General features: G+C 45.4%; 1 protein-coding gene across 1 annotated transcript in view; it reads right to left on the minus strand.

Moving 5' to 3' along the window:
* Nucleotides 1-17362, minus strand: part of SYPL1 (synaptophysin like 1) — a 40478-nt gene extending 23116 nt beyond the window's left edge. The window contains exons 1-4 of the mRNA XM_044280181.1: nucleotides 17194-17362; nucleotides 17047-17118; nucleotides 13880-14004; nucleotides 2578-2779 (exon numbers count right to left, since the gene is read on the minus strand). Of these exons, the coding sequence (XP_044136116.1) occupies nucleotides 2578-2779; nucleotides 13880-14004; nucleotides 17047-17115 (396 nt within the window). The 5' untranslated portion in view covers nucleotides 17116-17118; nucleotides 17194-17362. The remainder of the gene's footprint in view (nucleotides 1-2577; nucleotides 2780-13879; nucleotides 14005-17046; nucleotides 17119-17193) is intronic.
* Between the last annotated feature and the right edge of the window lie 4315 nt (nucleotides 17363-21677).

A 21677-nucleotide genomic window follows, 5' to 3' on the forward strand; every position in this document is an offset into this window, starting at 1 on the left:
TTTCACTTTTTTTTTGGACCCAGACCCACTTGGTTCTTGAAGATCCAGTGGGTCTGATGTCTGCATAATACAGTACAGTACAATATATATAGTACTGTACTGTATTTTACTTACACTTTGTCTGAACAGATCTCTGCTTTCAGCACAGATCTGTTCAGAACCATGGACAGCAGGACGCCTGAGAAGGCGTCCTGTTGCCATGGGAACCTTCCCCGTCTGCTCAGTAGTGGCCAGAACTGCGCAGACGGGGAAGGGTAAGGACGGGGCTTGGGGGGCTGCCTGGAAGCTCTCTCCCTCTCCATTCGGGGGACTGCAAAGGCACAGCAGCCCCCCGATGGGAGAGGGAGGGAGCCCCCTGAGCTGTTAACCTTTTCCATACAGCGGTCCGTACGGACCGCTGTATGGAAAGGGTTAAACGGCTGACATCGCATCACCGATGTCAGCCGTTTATACCAGGGTGCCAGCAATGTGCTGGCACCCTGGTATACCCACTAGACGCCAACGATTACGCAATGGGAGGCGGGCGGGGGATCGCGATCCCGCCTACCGCACCGCCCGCCTCCCGCACCGCCCGCAACCCTCCCCCTGCACCTCCCACCATGCTCAAATAACTCAGGGGTGCAGGGGGGAGGGATACTGGAAACAATTTTTAATCCTAAAGTTTCTGATCCCCGCGGTCAGGGACCGCGGGGATCAGAAACTGCAGAAATCGCAGCAAACCGCAGGTCTGAATTGACCTGCGGTTTGCCGCGATCGCCGACATGGGGGGGTCACGGGACCCCCCCGCGCATTTAGCCTAGGTGCCTGCTCAATGATTTGAGCAGGCACCGGGTTCCGATCACTGCCAGCCGCACGGCAGTGATCGAAAATGCACAGGGCGTACATGTACGCCCTGTGTCCTTAAGTACCAGGGCACAAGGGCGTACCTGTACGCCCTGTGTCCTTAAGGGGTTAAGATTCCAATAAACAAAAAACACAAAAAGTGACAAAATGGGGTCAGCTGTCTTGGAGGTGCAGTCCATCTGGGTCTGTATTTTACATGCTCTGGATAATATATTTTTTTTTCCTTTTTGGGGGGGGGAGTGCACCACATGGCAGGTAGAATACTGCTGTTATGCACTTATCCCCTTGCTTCATTTGTCTTATGTATACTTACAGCTGACCCCATTTTGACACCTTCTTGTGGTTTTTTGTCAGTGCCAATTTACATGGTTTTTACTATGTATTTTTTAAGATTCTATCAAAGATATATTTTGGAATACCTTGAATATTTGTGTGTGCAGTGTGCTTTAGGTTTTCTAATATAGGTGGGTTTTAGCTTCTTAAGCACCTGTTGTTACTTTTTGTTTTATATTTTGGCCCTTTCTAAGATAGGTGTATTGGAGGAATTCAGGTCCAAAACAATACAGGCGAGGCATAGGGCTGGCTTCTCCAGTCTCCTCCCTGGCAGAAGAAGGGTTTGATGCTGAGGAAAGGCTAGCTTGCAAATACAGTGCAAATGAACAGGAGATATAGATTATATATCACAGCATACATATTAAATGCTGTGACACTGTATTAAACAGTGCAAGTTAACCCTTTCAAGTGAAATAAAGTAAGAAGCTTATAATTTTACATAGGGGAAACAGGAGCAAATAGGCAAATATCCACAAACGTCCAAACTTCTCAGTAACCCTACTCCACGGCACTACAATAGCAGCGGGGCAGGCGAGTTTAAAAAAAAATTATTTTAACCCGTTTGCGGCTTGTGCCATAAACACTTTATTCCCCCCTGTGCGATCAGCCCAAGTGCATCAGTTCCCCCCAGGGCCATCAGCTCCACTATCCCCTAGTGCCATCAGCTGCCCCCCTAGTGCCATCAGCTTGCCCCCGAAATGCCATCAGCTTGCCCCCTCAGTGAGCATGGAGTGCTGCTCTGGGTGACAGCCCCACTGGGAGCCGTGACATCAGCCACACAGGGCTGACACAGGGGTGTGCCAGGCCGGGGACACGGACCGGCTGCAGAGTACCCTGCCCCATCAGCCCCCTCATCACTTACTGTCCATGCCCGGGAAGGGGAGAGGTTGTGCCCCCAACTACTACTCTACAGCCAGCTCCAGGTCAAAGCGAATGTGATCCACACAAGCGATGAGCTCCTACATGGTGACCGAAGCGCAGATCTACCATCACACCGGGAACCAGCATCAGCCCTGCCTGGGACTCCGCAGATAATCGCTGTGCAGTGGCTGAATGGGCTATTGCAAGGCACTGTGGGAAGAGGAAAGCTACGGCGGTGCATCCTAGGTAACGTGACCTGTGACGGAGGACAGATGGCCGAGCGGCTGCAGGTACAGGACGCTGTGCACACTGGAGCCTAATGTTCTGCCGTTATCTGCCACAGTGACAACGTAAATTTGCATCGAGAATTTTTTTGTGTCGAATTACTCGATTTAATCGAGTAATTGTTTCTGCCCTAGGTATAATTATAAAAATACTACTATAAAAACAACCCAATTTGTTATTTCAATTATACATTGAATTTCAGTAGCAAGTCAGTTGAATGAATATTATATTTATAAAAAGAAAAATTATACTTACAATTAAAGCCCATTTCCTAGATTCCTCATAAACATGCCTGAATCCAAGATAGAAAACAAGTGCACCGATACAGTAAAGAAAGGCAAAAACTGCAATCGTAACATAAAATTCAGCTGATGAAGAATAGTCGCCAGTGAGGTGCCATTCTTCTTTTGTTCCACAGTAGTTGATATCGATTCCATTGAATTTGACATTATTTAACCTAAGGACACAAACATCAAACCAGATAAAAAGAGGAAAATATTGTAGCATTTAAAATACATACAACTAAAAATCTTGCTTACTACAAAGTTAGCATAAAAGCATTTACCGTAAATTGGCCTCTGATAATGTCACTGGATGGACAATCTGGTTATTAGCCATGTAGATCATTTCAAGAGTCTATAATAATTGGGGCCTTCACTCCTATATATGTATTACTGTATTGCGGCGGCAGCAGGGAGCGCACGGCGTCATAGCAACCAATAACACTGTGCGCTCCTGCTCTCGGCAGGAATCCAGCCCGTGGTTCCACGGACCGCTCACGGCCGTGAAAAACGGCAGTGTGCATTCGGCCTAAGGGTGTGTATGTTTAATTTTTGGGGTAAATAAAATTCCATTAATCCATTCACCATGTCATGCTCTTCCAGAAGTTTTTGCAAGATTATTGGTCAGTTTCTCTGCCTACAAGATATCACAGATGCTTGGTTTACTTTTTCAGTTCTCAAAACTGAATTTGAGATCACATGCCTCTTCTTCACAGCAAAAATGTTACAACATGAACAGAGTTGAGAAAAAGACCTTAAAGGGGTTCTGCACTTTGTTTTAACTGATGATCTAGCTTCTGGATAGATCATCAGCTTCTGATTGGCAGGGGTCCGACACCCGGGACCCCCGCCAATCAACAGTTTGAGAAGGCAACAGCGCCGCTGCCTTCTCACTGGTTAACGCCGGCCCAATGATGTCACGACTAGTATCCACTAGCGTTGGCGGGGCTAAACTCTGTTCACTTGAAGGGAGCTTAGCCGCGCCCACGCTAGTTTAAACTAGTCGTGACGTCACTGGGCCAGCGGTAAACAGTGAGAAGGCCACGGCGCTGCTGGAGCGCCACTGCCTTCTCAAACAGCTGATCGGCGGGGGTCCCGGGTGTAGGACTCCCGCCGATCAGAAGCTGATGATCTATCCAGAGGATAGATCATCAGTTAAAACAAAGTGCATAACCCCCTTAATCCTAACTTCTACAAACCCATGAATACAGAATCAACCTAATCAAACTAATAAGAAAAGTTGTTATTCTAAAAATCTTCATCTACTTGCATATTATAAGCTATACCAGCAAGAATTTGTCTTTATGTAGAAAACTATGATTCAAATCAAGCCTTACTGACTAGCGATTTAAATCGTTATTTAAATCAGTTTGATTTAAATCAAATCCACCCTGCTCTTACTAGTTTATGCTGTCTTCAGATGGGGCAACATTTTTTTGCACTGGATGATTTTCCAAAAAATAAACCCAAGATTGATTAATTTTACATTTCTTGATTTATTAATTTTCTGGCCATGAGCAGCTCCCACAGTTTCATTGTCCACCATCCAGACACTGGTGAAACGTTTTTTTACACACCCATCTCTGCCTGGACCATTTCAAGGCAGGAGGAAGTTTCGCCATTTATGTTTCCTGCATACCAGCCGTAACCTCTATTTGCAGTGGCGCAATGAACAAGAAAACCAGACTGCTATACAGACTGAAAACATATTGGACCTAATTTCTAATGTCTTTACTCCAAAATTCTGGCATCAAAAAGTCGCAAAATAGGGCTTTTGTGATTTTCTGGGCTCACTTGCGCTAAAATGTCTCACTCCAGTTTAGAAATGTAGGTGGGGAAATGGGTGTGGCTAGCTATGTTAATGAGTTTCATTTCAGATTTAACATTGAGATTTTTATAAAAGGAGCAAAAAATGTCTCAGTCCAGTAAAGGGCTCATGCACACGAACGTATTTTTTCCCTGTGTCTGCGCCATTTTGTTTGTGGCTCTATGCAAAACCTCACACTTCAATAGGCTGGCCCGTAAAAAATCCCCCAAAAAACGGAATTTACTTGTGCATTCCGTTTCCGTATGGCCACTCCGCAAAAGGATAAAACATGTACTATTATTGTCCGTATTACGGGCAAGGATAAAACAGGTCTATTATGGGCCGGCATCCGTGTTTTGCGGTTCCGCCTTTAAAACTGCCCATCGGTGGCTCAGTGGTTGACACTGGTGCCTTGCAGCGCTGGGGTCCTAGGTTCGAATCTGACCAAGGACAACATTTGCATGGAGTTTGGATGTTCTCCCTGTGTTTGCGTGGGTTTCCTCCTACACTCCAAAGACATACTGATAGGGACCTTAGATTGTGAGCCCCATTGGGGACATCTGTAAAGCGCTGCGGAATATAGTATCGCTATATAAGTGCATAAAATAAATAAATAAAATAGCAGTGCTATACACTGCCCACTTGAGCCAGTGACATCACCGTCTCCCTGCTAGGCAGAAGTCAGATCAAGCATCACAGATGCTTGCTGAAAACCGTGCAGCAGATGAAAGACACATCATCCTCACTTCCCACTGGTTGAGCATCAGCATCAACCAGTGGGATCCAGGCACACATTTCCTAAAAGTGTAAAATTTGATGAACACTTAAAATGTATGTCCACAAATGCCAGAAGTCTAGCAAGCAAAATGGGAGAGCTTGAGGCCTTGGTACTGGAGAAACATATTGATGTAATTGGTGTTGCTGAGACATGGTTGGACTCTTCTCAAGATTGGGCGGTACATGAAGCATTTACACTCTTTAGAAACGATAGGGCTAAACGCAAGAGTTGTAGTTTTACAGCAGCTGAAGAGCCGCAATTTGCCCATCCCTGTTCTAGGGGGAAGTAAAACTGGGAAAGTCATTGGTTGAGAAGGATCTGGGTGTATTAGTAGATCATAGACTAAATAACAGCATGCAATGCCAGTCAGCTGCCTCTAAGGCCAACAAAGTTTTGTCTTGTATTAAAAGAGGTATGGACTCGCAGGACAGGGATGTAATGTTGCCACTATACAAAGAGTTGGTGCGGCCTCAACTTGAATACGCGGTTCAGTACTGGGCACCAGTCCATAGAAAGGATGCCCTGGAAAAAGTACAGAGGAGAGCAACTAAACTCATAAAGGGCCTGGAAGATTAAATGAACTGAATTTGTTTAGTCTTGAAAAAAAAAAAAAAAGACGTCTAAGGGGGGACATTATTAACCTGTACAAATATATAAACAGACCATACAAAAATATCAAGGGAAGCTTCTCCAAGGGGCCACTCTACACCTGGAGAAAAAAAGATTCAGTCATAAGAAGTGGCAAGCATTCTTTACAGTAAAGACTATGAATCTCTGGAATAGCTTGCCACAGGAGCTGGTCACAGCAAATACAGTAGATGGCTTCAAAAAAGGTTTAGATGACTTTTTAATTCAAAATATCATTGAGGCTGTTGACAATGTATAGAAATATTGTTCTACACACCCTTTCCCTTTGGCCCAAACCTCTTTTTTTATGAAGATGGACATTGATCCAGGGATTTGTTCCGTGGATTGAGATAGTAGGATTACAGGTTGGACTTGATGGACTTTTGTCTTTTTCCAATCTTAACTATGTAACTAATCTACTGTTCAAAAGAAGTCTGACCAGAGGTGGTCTTCAGGGCAAAATTACAGTCAAAAAGCCATACCTTCTATGTAGAAACTTGGCTATACACAAAAATAGAGAGTCTGTCTTCAGACACAGAAAGATTTCAGCAAGTCTACATCCACAGAAGATGTTCTCAAATATGTTTGGGACAATTTCCCCCAAAGAACTGATGCTGTTTTGAGGGTAAAGGGTAGTCAGACCAAATATTGATTTGATTTAGATTTCTTGTTTCTACATTCACTTTGCATTTTGTTAATTGATACAAATAACCTGTTAACAATTCTATTTGTGAAAGCTTTCTTACTTGGCAGCAGGTTTTCCACACACTTTTGCATAGTACAATATATCATTTTTTTTCTCCATTTACTATTTTTGTTAACTCTTTTTAAAATATGTTTGACATTTTTAGTCCTCTTAGAGACTTGAACCTGCAATCTTTTGATTTCATGTATTACACACTGTAATACTTTGTATCACAGTGCATGTAATAGTAGGTGGGACAGATGGCCCCTAGCTGTTACGCCACTTAACCAGAAACCCGGATTTGAATTCACTGGGTTCTTATTAGAGGACAGTGGAGCCCCCTACTATTAATTGTTCCGATTCTGCAGTTGCTGTCAGAATCAGAATCATCTCTGAACCTAGCAGTGAGCTAGGCGCTAGCTGCAAGAAATGACGTGGGCAGAGCTCCTGAACCTGTGCAATTACCATGATGTACTATTACCAACTAGAGGAATAACTACTAGAGCTCTGTGCCATAATAATACTGCACAGAGCAGGAAAGTAAAATAAATTGAGATAATTTTTTAAAGCTTACTTATCGCTTCAGTTGACTTGTCAGAATAAGCTGTTATGTGGGTATATTTTTGCATTTCACACCAGTTTTCTGCTGTCTAGGCTCCATCTCTAATCAGTTTTGCCTGAGCCCCATCCAATCATCTGTTCTTATAACAGCCTGAATTCTACAAGGTGCTGTTAACATTCCTTACAGATTCTGGCCTCTGGTGACATAAAAGCAACACACAGCTGCTGAATATTTCCCACTTGTGGATTAATGCTGTAAACCTGCTACTAGATGCCAGACTGTGCAAGCTAGTCACATACCATTAACAGCAAGACAAAGTGGCATGTCAGAAATTTTGATCGATGGAGATCCAGGTACTGAGAAACCCACCAACTGCTAACATGAAGGGGCAAAACTACTCAGCATCTTTGGCTTTGAGCATCTCTGCTGGGATCTCCTCAGAGAGCAGAGCAAGCAGGGTAGGGGCTCAGAGAAAGTCTGAGTCTGCATGTTCCTCACCTGGCAATCCGAAGAGCCAAGCAGAGCTGATGGCAACTGAAAGAACACAGTGCCTAGTACTTCTGCCTCTCAATTCTAGACAGATACACTTTAAAGGTTTTGAGCAGTGTCATGATATTGATGCCCTGTCTTCAGAATGGGTCATCAATACCTGATCAGCAGCTCTGGCGTCAATATCACTCCCAGTACCCAAAATGATTAGCTGATCAAATGTTCATCCCATTCACTTGAACAAGAGAAGAAGCTGTTATTACCACTGCTACAATCTACACTGACCAAAAATATAAATGCAACACTTTCGGTTTTGCTCCCATTTTGCATGAGCTGAACTCAAAGATCTAAAACATTTTCTACATACACAAAAGACCCATTACTCAAATATTGTTCACAAATCTGTCTAAATCTGTGTTAGTGAGCACTTCTCCTTTGCCGAGATAATCCATCCCACCTCACAGGTGTGGCATATCAAGGTGCTGATTAGACAGCATGAATATTGCACAGGTGTACCTTAGATTGCCCACAATAAAAGGCCACTCTGAAATGTGCAGTTTAATCACACAGCACAATGCCACAGATGCTGCAACGTTTGGGGAAGCATGCAATTAGCATGCTGACTGCAGGAAAGTCTACCAGAGCTGATGCCCATGCAATGAATGTTCATTTCTCTACCATAAGCCATCTCCAAAGGCATTTTAGAGAATTTGGCAATACATCCAACCGGCCTCACAACCGCAGACCACGTGTAACCACACCAGCCCAGGACCTCCACATCCAGCATGTTCACCTCCATGATCGTCTGAGACCAGCCACCCGGACAGCTGCAGCAACAATAAGTTTGCATAACCAAAGAATTTCTGCACAAACTGTCAAGAAACCATCTCAGGCCTCTTGCACACAACTTTTTTCTTTTTTTTTTCCGTTTACGTTCCGTTTTTTGTGTTCCATATACGGAACCATTCATTTCAATGGATCCGCAAAAAAAAAAAAAAAAAAAAAAACGAAGGAACTCAGTATGTCTTCCGTTTCCGTATTTCCGTTCAGACAGACAAGGATAGTACTGTTCTATCAGGGGCCAGCTGTTCCGTAAAAAACTGAAAAAGCCATACGGTCGTGTGCAAGAGGCCTCAGGGAAGCTCATCTGCATGCTCGTCGTCCTCATCAGGGTCTGGACCTGACTGCAGTTAGTCGTCGTAACCGACTTGAGTGGGCAAATGCTCACATTTGATGGCGTCTAGCACGTTGAAAAGGCATTCTGTTCATGGATGAGTCCTGGATTTCACTGTTCAGGGCAGATGGCAGACAGCGTGTGTCGTCGTGTGGGTGAGCTGACGTCAACGTTGTGGATCGAGTGGCCCATGGTGGCGGTGGGGTTATGGTATGGGCAGGGGTATGTTATGCACAACGAACACAGGTGCATTTTATTGATGCCATTTTGAATGCACAGAGATACCTCGACGAGATCCTGAGGCCCATTGTTGTGCCATTCATCCACGACCATCACCTCATGTTGTAGCATGATGTCACCCATTGAGAATCTTTGGGATGCTCTGGATTGGCGTATATGACAGCGTGATCCAGTGCCTGCCAATATTCTGCAACTTCGCACAGCTATTAAAGAGGAGCGGACCAACATTCCACAGGCCACAATCAACAACCTAATCAACTCTATGCGACGGAGATGTGTTGCACTGCGTGAGACAAATGGTGGCCACACCAGATACTGACTGGTTTTCTGACTCCCCCCCAGTAAGGCAAAACTGTGCATATTTCAGAGTGCCCTTTTATTGTGGGCAGTCTAAGGCACACCTGTGCAATATTCATACTGTCTAATCAGCACCTCGATATGCCACACCTGTGAGGTGGGATGGATTATCTCGGCAAAGGAGAAGTGCTCACTAACACAGATTTAGACAGATTTGTGAACAATATTTGAGAGTAATGGGTCTTTTGTGTATGTAGAAAATGTTTCAGATCTTTGAGTTCCACTCATGCAAAATGGGAGCAAAACCAAAAGTGTTGCGTTTATATTTTTGGTCAGTGTAGATGTTGTGCAGGTAAATACTGAAGAGGACGTAGCACTCGCACAAGCACCATGGCCTCTTCAAACATCTGATCTGTGGGGGTGCCAGGAGTAAGACCTCCAACGATATGATATTCCTGACCAATCCTGAGGATAGTCATCATTATCATTCATGATACTGCACAACCAGGAGTATAAACCACTGAGACAAGACAGGCTGGGTCCATGTGGTACATACCAAATTATTACACTGCCATCTGCATGGAACAGCAGAAATTGAGATCCATCAAGCAAGGTAACGCAGTCCAATAATCAACTTTGCCCACTACCATAGTTCCCTGTTCTTAAAAAGGGATGCATAACATTTGTCTAATTTGAACTAGATACAGACACACACTTTTGTTCTAATCTGTTTTTATGTTCTGGTTCTACAGTTTTTTTGTATTTATTTTTTTACTTTGGTTTTATTTTGTACACGGATATGGAGGTAGCCAGGTCACTTGGAGTTTTCTAGTCCTCTTATACTGACTGTCTATACTCATGACAATCCATTGATATCTGATTGCCAATGTTTAGCTGTTCTGCAGTAGCTCCAGCAGCAGAACTACAGCTCTGTGCACTTAATTCAATGGCAGCAGCGCTGCAGTAACCATGCTGAGCAGTGGGGGGGTGAGACCACTGCCGATCAGATACTGATCACGAGGACAGGCCACAAATATAAAAAAAGACTGGCCCTTCAAAAAAGCACTCCAACATTTTCTTTGTGACATGATGTGAATAGTAGGGCAGGTGGTCTGATTACCAGCGGCTTTATTCAGGACATGGGAGCTCTGTTCCAGCCCTCCAAAGTACAATGGGACAGATATTCAGCCATAGGCCTAGTTCACGCTCGAGTCAGTTAACGTAAGCCAAAACCAGGAGTAAAGCCTACACAGGGATAAGATGTAGTGGAAAGATTTGCACCTGTTCTTTGATTTGGCTCACAATCACTGATGGAAAAATCTACACATAGAAACGACAAATTTCTGGCAGTGTTCAGTACTTGATAGATATTGGACATTGGGCATGGAAGGAAAAAGGGGACGCATCATATCCAGATTTGGTAATATTATTCATAAACAGGTAATTTAAATATTTGAACAAGAATGAGTTGGAGCCGGTGAAACCGGTTTTCTCAATGTAAAGATTTTAAAAATATTGTGTCTACCATGATAGGAACGTAAGGCTAATAGTTTACATATTCTAGGGCTTCACTCAGTCCAAAAGGGGCTAATGTATTAAGTCGATATATCCAGTACCTTTCCTTTCTGGAAAGTTGTTGGTAGGAATGTGGGACCCATTCTAGAAGAGTTAGGCCCCTTTCACACGGGCGAGTATTCCGCGCGGGTGCGATGCGCGAGTTGAACGCATTGCACCCGCACTGAATCCTGACCCATTCATTTCTATGGGGCTGTTCACATGAGCGGTGATTTTCACGCATCACTTATGCGTTGCGTGAAAATCGCAGCATGTTCTATATTCTGCGTTTTTCACGTAACGCAGGCCCCATAGAAATGAATGGGGTTGCGTGAAAATCGCAAGCATCCGCAAGCAAGTGCGGATGCGGTGCGATTTTCACGCATGGGTTCTAGGTGACAGTCTATTCACTGTATTATTTTCCCTTATAACATGGTTCTAAGGGAAAATAATAGCATTCTGAATACAGAATGCATAGTATAATAGTGCTGGAAGGGTTAAAAAAAAAAAAGTTAACTCACCTTATCCTCTTGATCGCGTAGTTCCCGGTCTATTCTTTGCTAGCTGTGGGCTAAAGGACCTGTGGTGATGTCAGATCACATGCTCCATCACCATGGTGATGGACCATGTGATTGGAGCATGTGATCTGACATCACCACAGGTCCTTTAGCCCACAGCTAGCAAAGAAGAGACCGGGAACTACGCGATCAAGAGGATAAGGTGAGTTAACTTTTTTATTTTTTTTAACCCTTCCAGCACTATTGTACTATGCATTCTGTATTCAGAATGCTATTATTTTCCCTTATAACCATGTTATAAGGGAAAATAATACAATCTTCAGAACATCAATCCCAAAGCCCGAACTTCTGTGAAGAAGTTCGGGTTTGGGTACCAAACATGCGCGATTTTTCTCACGCGAGTGCAAAACGCATTACAATGTTTTGCAATCGCGCATTTTCCCGCAACGCACCCGCCTCTTATCCGGGCAAAAAAACTGACGCCCGTGTGAAAGAGGCCTTACTGTGAGGAGGGAAGACTTGCTATTGTGGTATTCTAAAAAAATGTCTCGGAATACTGTGCGTTAGTGTCTTACAGTTGATATTTGAATGGTGTTGTTTCAGTCTCTCTCAGGGTTTGGGTAGTCCTGCCTACATATTGTAACTTACATGGGCACTGGAGTACATAGATTACATTTTGAGTTCCACAATTCATTAAGCGTTTAAGGACACATTTGTCATCAGAGGCGGGAACGTTTATATCTTTTCTATTGTGGGTGATCATATTGCAGCACTTACATCTTTTCAATCTACATTTGAAAGCCCCTTTTTCTTCCTGGTTAATGGTGTTTGTGTGGGGGAGTTTTTTGCCTTTGCAGGCTTGAGGACAGGAGGGTGCAAAGATGTTTTTCAAAGTTTGTGCCTTTCTAAAGGTTATGGATGGGAAAGGGGGTAATACACTTTTCAGGATGGGATCTTTCAAAAGTATCCCCCAATGTTTTGTTAATATCTGCCTGATCATTGCATGTTTGGCATTATATCTGGTGATGAGATTGAGTTGACGGTCTTTAAAATTATCGGTTTCATTTGATCTTTGTTTCAGAGCCTCTTTTTGTTCCAATTTTATGGTTCATTTTATGGACTCGTTGACAAGTATTTCGGGATAGCCTTTCTCCCTAAAGCAGTCTCTAAGAGTATAAAGATGTTGTTTCATAGTGTGGTTGTCGGAGCAGTTTTTTCTTATTCTTTTCATCTGGCTTAACGGAATGTTTTTCATCCACTTTGAATGGTGACAGCTATTGTAGTCTAGATAACTGTTCGCATCCACTTTTTTTAAATGTGTTTTCGTGGTTATTCTGTCAGATGGATATCAAGGAAGATGGCTTCATTGGGGTTATACTCAAGGCTGAAGGTTAGACCCCATTCGTTGGTATTGAGGTTTTCAATAAAGGATGTCAGTTCCTCCACATTACCCTCCCAAATGAATATGATGTCATCAATGTAACACAGCATTTTTGTATTAACTAGAAGTCTCTTTCTTAAATCCTTCCTATGAGGCTCATATTGATAACCTCAAAGGAATGAGCAGAAAAAGGAACTTGCAGTCTACACATAAGAGGCTAGAAGAGTCAGGGAGCTTGAATGTCCAACACATGTTTCAGTGGAGGAGTTCCTATCTCCACAATAAAGTCACTGGTAGGCACTACCTGCACTACTATTTACATAATGTAACTTAAAGGGGTTGTCTCATCTCATACATTGGGGGCATATTGCTAGGATATGCCCCAAATGTCTGATAGGTGCAGGTCCCAGAGGTGGAACCCGCACCTAACTTTAGAATGGAGGCAGCAAAGTGAAGGAGGGCACACTGCACATGCGCAGCCACCCTCGGCTATTTTTGGAAGTCCCATAGAAATGAATGGCAAGCGCGGTCACCGCGCCTTTCACTTCTAGGGCCACAGGGAATTGAGCTGTCCCTGTTGCACCCTGCTTGACCTACTATGACCCTAGTACCCTAACACGGGATCCGTGCCCCGCAAGGGGTGGTCCCGTCCGGAACCTTGCCCTGGTCTAAGGTCCCTATGAGAACCTGCCAGGGTAGTGAAAAGAGCACCTAATCTAGTGAAGCTAGAATAAAATATAGCAGAATCGTGGGTATGAAGAAGGTATGTTCATATGTCCCTACGCGTTTCCTCAATAGAACATACTCGAAAATGATAATATAATCAACCCCTTAATTCGTCCGGGGACAGGGGTTAGTATAAGTGACCGCTGCCTAAATCGCTTAGTGTCAGTGATGTACTGCTGAACACGGGTGGAAAAGGGGCAGACTGAAGTAAGTCACTCAAAATGCATTTTGAGTGACTTACTTCAGTCTGCCCCTTTTCCACCCGTGTTCAGCAGTACTTCACTGACACTAAGCGATTTAGGCAGCGGTCACTTATACTAACCCCCGTCCCCTTTTTATTACGCTTTCAAGCAGTACTTTGGGGAGAGGTGCGGTTTGCACCGTTCTCACCTTCAAAGGACAACTTTACTCCCTTTTTGAGTCTATAATACTACTTACCTAAAAGGATATGCAAAGCTGGCTTCAATACTTTTGTTGTCTGTCATATTAGGGCGGCAGGACACATTTAAACTGGTCTGTCCACTGTATCCACCACATGTAGCAAATGAGAAGATGGAAAAGAACTAGAGAAGAAAATAAAATATTTTATAATCATGTGACATATTAGATGAAACTGTGCTTTCTTTTGCATATATATTTTTAATGTTTCGATCAAACAATTTATCTGGTTACCATATTAAAATGGTTTTCACGTGAGTACATAAAAAATAAATAAAAATGGTCAGAAAGCGTTAAAAATGCAGCATTACTCACCACCACTTATCCCCACCAATCCCACACCAACATTAGCCCGGTCACCGCTGTTCTACACTTCCAGTTCTAGTCGATACACCAGAAATACTAGAAAAGGAACACTATGCCATCCACTGCCTGAGGCGGATCACCGCTAAGGCCACAGACTGGCTGTGCAGGCCGCTTCTGGCATTTCCAGAATGTTGAGCCAGGAAAGTAGTGGCAACCGGAACAGCAGTGGATCCGTGAAGGAGAATAATTATTATTTTTAACCCAATCTTGGCGTTTTGTATTTTGATTCACTCACAAGAAAAACTCTTAAGGGTCCATTCACATGTCCGCAAAATGGGTCCGGATCCGTTCTGCAACGTTGCGGAACGAATCCGGACCCATTCATTTTTAATGTGGCTGCAAAAGATGCGGACAGCACACAGCGTGTTGTCCGCATCCGCAATTCATTTCTGCGGCCCCGAACTTCTGGTCCATGGCTCTGCAAAAAAATAGAACGTGTCCTATTCTTGTCCACAATAGCAGACAAGAATAGGCATTTTCTATTATAGGGATCCGCAAAACACTTACGGACGTGTGAATGGACCCTTAAGAGGACAAGTAGCATTATGAGCAAGGTCCACAATCAGATTTACATCCAGTTTATATTTGTGGCTCTAGATTTGCATAGTAACTGATTTTGTGTCATCATTTTGCCCACATTTACTAGGCCTGTAGATATGATGAACGCAGACAGGCTGTGTAGCCCTGCACTGGATTTATCACTGGGGCTCAGGCTGGAGCAGGGATAGACACTTTTCTCTGACTCTGTACCAACTATTGGTTGGATTACTTTGAGACTGTTTTTACGCCAGAATTGTGATGAAGTTTTGGTGCAAAATAGTGCATCGTAAGCACTCACCCCTTCCTGTTAAGCCTTGCCCTTTGCCGAGCACGTCAGAAAAAGGTGTAGAAACCCTAGAGGCTTAAAAGGGGTTGTGCCACATCCATAGGCGTGCGCACGGGGTGTGCCTGGGCACACCCTAATCAGGACGACTTGAGGTTCTATCACCTCTGTGCTGCACCGCAGTCTCGTTTGTAAGTAGGGCCAGGAAGCGCTATACTCACCTCTTCCTGGTCCAAGACGCTCCACTGTGAAGGCTGCGCACAGTGCGAGGCCGCGTTGTGACCTCACACTGTGCGCACCCACACAGCAGACTGTACAAGAGGATTACTGAGCACGGGCAGTGAGGAGTGGCGGTGTCCGGAGCAGGAAAGGTACGTTTTTTTTTAATTTATTTGGGGGCTGATGGAGGCACTGGGGGGCTGAAGGGGGGCTGCTGGGAGGCTGATAGGAGGCACTGGGGGCTCTTATCTGAGGTCTGATTGGGGGTCAGTCACATTGGGGGTCTGATCTGAGGTCTTAGTAACATTGGGGGTCTTATTGGGGCTGTCAGCTGAGGTCTGATTGGGGGTCTGATCTGAGGTCTTATTAACATTGGGGGTCTTATTGGGGCTGTCAGCTGAGGTCTGATTAACATTGGGGGTCTGATTGGTGGTCTGACCTCTGATGTAATGAATAATATTTTTTTCTTATTTTCCTCCTCTAAAACCTAGGTGTGTCTTATAGGGCGAAAAATACAGTAAGTTTAAAAAGGATTTCTTCTCCCTTCATTATATTGATAATGCAATAGGCTGCGCACGCCTATGGCCACAGCCACAAGACAGGGGCATGAGGCACTGGTGGCCACTGTTGTACAGTGCTCACAGCAGTCCTATAGATGTGAATGGAGACGTGGTCACACGTGCGCATCACCACTCCATGGGGGCAGTTCGACACTTGTGGACCCTCGTTCTCATGGTCGCTCATGTCCCAGAGACCTCCTGTTATGTGGATAGGGGTTAAGTGTTATTAGTGGCACAACCCCTTTAAACTGGTTAAAGGGGGTTTTCTGGTTAAGTAAAGTTATCCCCTATCCACTAACACCTCTGTTTAGTTTGTGAGGCTGCGTGGGTACGGGGGCCACAAAGTAGATCCCCCACCGATCTAATAGTGATCCCTGCAATCCTTCAGTGGTGGTCGTGCTTGCACACTATAGAAAAAAGCACCTACCTATGTGAGCTCCCACGGTCCCGGCCACCAGAAAGCCTGACACTTTTTCCTATAGTGTACAAGCACGACCACCACTGATGGATTGCCGGGTGGTCGTAACCCCTGGAAACGAGCAATGTGATAGAAAAATGAATAAATCCAGCAAAGGAGGCAATACGGACAATCACGATACATTAGTAAGTGCCTTGTATTAACTTTCTCTACATGGTAAATGCCACTTGTTGAAGTGAGACAGCCCCTTTAACTGTTTTGATGGGGGCTGTGTACTTAGCAGCAGCAGCGCAGAGTATTACAGGTTTATACTGTTCACTGGGTACCCTGCACCACGGCTACTGAGTAGACAGCTCCATGAAAACAACCAAAAGGCTGCAGCACTGGCTTCAATCCCGCAGCCCCTTCAACAGCTGATCGGCAGGGGGTCTGCCCCCCACTGATCTAATAGTGACCACATGCCATCACTGTCTTGTAGTGAGAAAACCCCTTTAACTGAGCGGGATCAGTGGCCAGTATGAGCAGATCTGCCAGCTGTGCATCCAGAGCACATGCTAGCCCTGAGCCCAGGCATTAAAGGGTTAGAAGCTGGAGGTCCCGCAGGACAACCCCACGTCTGGACCCTGTGACAGCAGCTCCGCCCACACAACAGGACAGCCCAGCCAGCGCCCATCCAGCGCCCCGGCCGCACAGTGTGAGCGGGCTCCGACAGTCGGCCCGTCTGTCCCCGGTGTCATTGTCTGCACTTAGCAGGTCCGTCAGGGGCGCCCCTCATACTCACCCACTCCAGCACCTTGATGAAACCCAGAGGCTCCTTTAAGGGACTGAAGTTGAGCTGCAGGCCCGACATTGTCTGTGGGGAGAGAATGAGTGCGGGTTACAGCAGGGCTTCCGGAACACAGGCGGGTCTGACGGCCTCCCTTCCTACCTGAGTCAGCTACGTCAGGTCAACACCTCCTCGGGGAGGGAAAAGCGCAGAGTCAGGACTATGCAGCATCCCCGCCCTGCTGCGGTACGTCAGCGCGCCGGCGAGGGAACGTCGACGGTCGCCCTGACCAGTCACAGAGGCGACGAGCAGGAGCAGCTGAACGAGGGGCGTGGCCCGGCCTGAGCCCCGCCCCCTGTCACATGCTCCTCAGCGGTAACAGCTGTCCCTTCCTGTCAGCCGCTGCACAGCACATGACAATCAGGCGACATCCACGTCCCCAGCAGCATGCCTTCTAGTAGGGTTGGAGTGAGAAATGTGCGTCCACCGCCAAGAGGGCTGTCAGCTTCTCAGGCTACCTTCACACTGGCGATTTGGCTTTCAGGGCTCCGTTCAGGGCCCTCACAAGCGGTCCAAAACGGATCAGTTTGGCCCTAATGCGTTCTGAATGGAAAAGGATCCGCTCAGAATGCATCCGTTTGCCTCAGTTCAGTCACAATTCCGCTCTGGAGGCGGACACCAGAACGCTGCTTGCAGCGTTTTGGTGTCCGTCTGACGAAACTGAGCCAAACGGACAATGTGAGTCAATGGGGACGGATCCGTTTTCACTGACACAATATGGCACACTAGAAAACTGATCCGTCCCCCATTGACTTTTAGTGGAGTTCAAGACAGATCCGTCTTGGCTATGTTACAGATAATACAAACGGATCCGTTCTGAACGGATGCATGCGGTTGTATTCTCTGAACGGATCCGTCTGTGCAGATCCATGACTGATCCACACCAAACGCGAGTGTGAAAGTAGCCTTAAAGGGGTTCTGCAGTTTAAACTGATGAGCTATCCTATGGTACGGCACCCGGGACCGCCGATCAGCTGTTTGAGAAGGCAGCGGTGCTCCTGTTTAACACACACCCGATGACGTCACGACTAGTATCAACTGGCCTGGGCGCGGCTAAGCTCTGTTCACTTGAATGTGACGTCACTCAGCCTGCAGTAAACAGTGAGAAGGCCGCGGCGCCGTTGCCTCCTCATACAGCTGATCAGCGGGGGTCCCGGGTGTCGGACCCCTGCCAATCAGATGCTGCTGATCTATCCAGAGGATAGATCATCAGTTTAAACAAACTGCAGAACCCCTTTAAACTGAAGAGATGGGATTGGTGTGACACCTTCTAGCTTGCCATGTGCCACCGTGAGCAATAAAGCTGCCAAGTTTAGGGTACATAGGGGGTGTCACCAACACCCGTAGTTTAACCATCTCCCGTCTGCTCGTTGACTATAAACACCCGGGAGGTGGATCTCTATCGTTTCTGAACATCCATTCAGAGATCGCAGCTGCTGAGCAGACGGCCCACTGTCAGTGACAGCAGGGCAACACAGAGAGAAGGGAGGGACAGTTTCCAGGTGTCTCTACCTTCTAGATCGCTGTATACACAGTGCTCAATGAGCGCTGTGTATACAGAGCAAGAAGCACTATGCGCTGCTTGTCCCGGCCCGGTGGTCATGTGACCGCTGGGGCCAGGAGAGTGCAGGAGCTGTCGTGTCTTCTACAGACCTCGATAAGCCCTGCACTGAGGCTGCACAGCGTTGTATAGTGCTGTACAGCCTCTCTGGGGGGTGAAATGTAATTGGGGCTACTTTGTCAGCCCCATTTACAAGAGAAATCAATAGGGGGGGGGGATAAGTTAAATGTCCCCCAGAGGTCTTGTATGACCGTATGGGGGACGGAAAGTGTAAAATAAAAAATAAAGTGTTAAAATAAAAAAAAGGTTTCACATGTAAAAAAAAAAATCCCCAAGTAAGGAATAATAAAAAATGTATAAAATTTGGTATTGCCGCATCCGTGACGGTCGGCTCTATAAATATATCATATGATCCACCCAGTCTGATAAACAGTATAAAAAATTAAATAAAAAAATCACCTTACATCGCAAAAAGTGCAACATCAATTGATCAAAAAGGCGTATGTCCCACAGAATGGTACCAATAAAACAGTCACCTCTTCCCGCAAAAAATGAGCCCCTACAGAAGAAAATCGCTCAAAAAATTAAAAAAAACTATAGCTCTCAGAACATGGACACATTAAAACATAATTTTTTTGTTTCAAAATTGCTATTATTGTGTTAAAGTGAAATAAATAAAAAAAAGTATACATATTGGATATCGCCACATCCGTAACAACCAGCTCTATAAAAATATCACATGATCTAACCCCTCAGCTGAACACCGTAAAAAATACAAAAACTTACATCATATAAAGTGCAACACAAAGCGATCAAAAAGGTGTATGCCCCCAAAATAGTACCAATCAAACCTCATTCCTGCAAAAAAAAAAATAGCTATGGCTCTCAGACTATGGAGACACTAAAACATCATTTTTTTTGTTTCAAAATGCTATTATTGTGTAAAACTTAAATAAAGAAGAAAAAGTATACATATTAGGTATCGCTACGTCCGCAGCGATCTGCTCTATAAAAATGTCACATGACCTAACCCCTCAGGCGAATGCTGTAAAAATAAATAAATAAAAACGGTGTTATAATGAACGATCAAAAAATCATATGTACCCAAAAATGGTACTGTCACAGGGCACCGGCTTCGCACTTCTTCTCCTCAGCACCACCGGTGCCCTGCGGTCTCCAGAGCAACAGGGGGCGGGGAGGACCCGTCCGCGCATGCCTCCTTAGCGTGGCCGGCGTCCTCCGCTCCCATGGTTACTGTTAAGAGTCTGAGCTCTGCTGTATGCAGGGGGACGAGTCATGTACGCTGGCCACATCACATGACTTCTTCCCTCCTCTATTTAACAGGCAGCCTGCTGGCCACAGGTTGCCTGTGATTAAGGACCTTGTGTATCTTCCTCTGTGACATTGCTGTTTTGGTATTTGAATCTCGGCTTGTTTTTTTACTTCGACCCTCGCTTGCTCCTTGTGTCCGGTTGCATCTCCTGGTATTTGACTCCTGCTAAGACTTTGACTTGTCCGTGCCTGCTCCCTGTGTTTAAGTAGCTTCTCCTGGTATTTACTCCTGGTTTGTGCATTGACTTTGCTTCTGCTTGCCCCCTGGTACCGCCTTGACCTCCTGGTTTAAACCTTGCTTGTTTGACTACTCTGTGTTTGTCTGTCTTGTTTGTCCCTCCCGCACTTACTCAGGTTAGGGATCGCCGCCCAGTTGCGCTCCGTTACTTAGGACAGGTAAGTGCAAGTAGGCGGGGACAGATGTGTGGGTGGAGTTAGTTTTGCACCTTTCCCCACCCCCTTTCTCGTGACAGAATCACAGGCCTAAATTACTTTACTATGGATCCGTTGCAAACTCTCACGGATCATGTCCAAAACCTGGCCCAAATTGTCCAGGAGTTAAGGGAGATGTTACAAGTGCAGGAACCTGTCCGAAACCTCTTTTTTTCTTCTTCGTCCGCACTACAGGCAGAACCCCATGTTAAGCTTCCAGATTGGTTCTCGGGGGATTGCAATCGTTTTTTAGCCTTTAAGGAGAGCTGTAAACTATATTTCAGTCTGCGGCCCCATTCTTCTGGTTCTGATCAACAAAGAGTGGGAATTATCTCCTTATTACAAGGCGACCCCCAGGAGGAGACTTTTAGTGTCTTAGATCAGTTGACACGTTTTTTCAGGCCCTTGGGGTTCTGTATGATGGACCAGACAAAGCAACTGTAGTGGAAATACAGCTAAAATCTCTTGTGAAGGGTGACCGACCTGTAGAAGACTACTGTACTCAGTTTCAAAAATGGTGCGTCCCCTCTGATTGGAATGAACCTGCTCTCAAAAGCCAGTTCAGGTCTGGCCTATCTGAGACCTTTAAAGACGTTAGTATGTTATCCTTCTCCTGGGACCTTGGAACAAACCATGACTTTTGCTGTGAGACTGGACAGACGCATTAGGGAGAGAAAACGGGAGCATTCATTTTTTCCACAGGTTATGTCTAAACCAGAGTCGAGTCTTGTGGGGGTCAAGTCCGAGCCTTGTACTGATGAACCTATGCAGCTTGGTATGACCAGAAGAGACCAACGCCACCGCAGTGGTATATGTTTCTACTGTGGTGACTCCGAACATTGTATCCGGCAGTGTCCCAAGGTCCCTCCTTCCGGAAGATCATCTAAACCAGAGGGATCTAAAGACAAGGTACTCCTCGGGGTGGTTAAAAATAAATTATTAGTACCTATTACTATTTTGTTAGGATTAAACAGGGGGTTAGGTAGTGATTCTGGGTCAGCCTCTAACTTTCCTGATCTTCAGTTTGCTCTTAAGGTGGGGATACCTATTTTAGCCCTTCCCAGCCCTATTTACATTGTAGCCATTGATTCCACCCCGCTTGTAGGGAGGAACTGATATGTTTTGCATACCTGAAATAACTTTGACTGTAGGGGTGAGTCACACTGAGAATTGCTATTTTTTGATCTTGGAGAATGGTTTTAGGTGTGCCCTGGCTCCAATTGCACAACCCTGTCATTAATTGGACCAGAGGAGAGGTTGA

The sequence above is a fragment of the Bufo gargarizans genome, chromosome 2 (genome assembly GCF_014858855.1).
Source record: "Bufo gargarizans isolate SCDJY-AF-19 chromosome 2, ASM1485885v1, whole genome shotgun sequence".
NCBI lineage: Eukaryota > Metazoa > Chordata > Amphibia > Anura > Bufonidae > Bufo > Bufo gargarizans.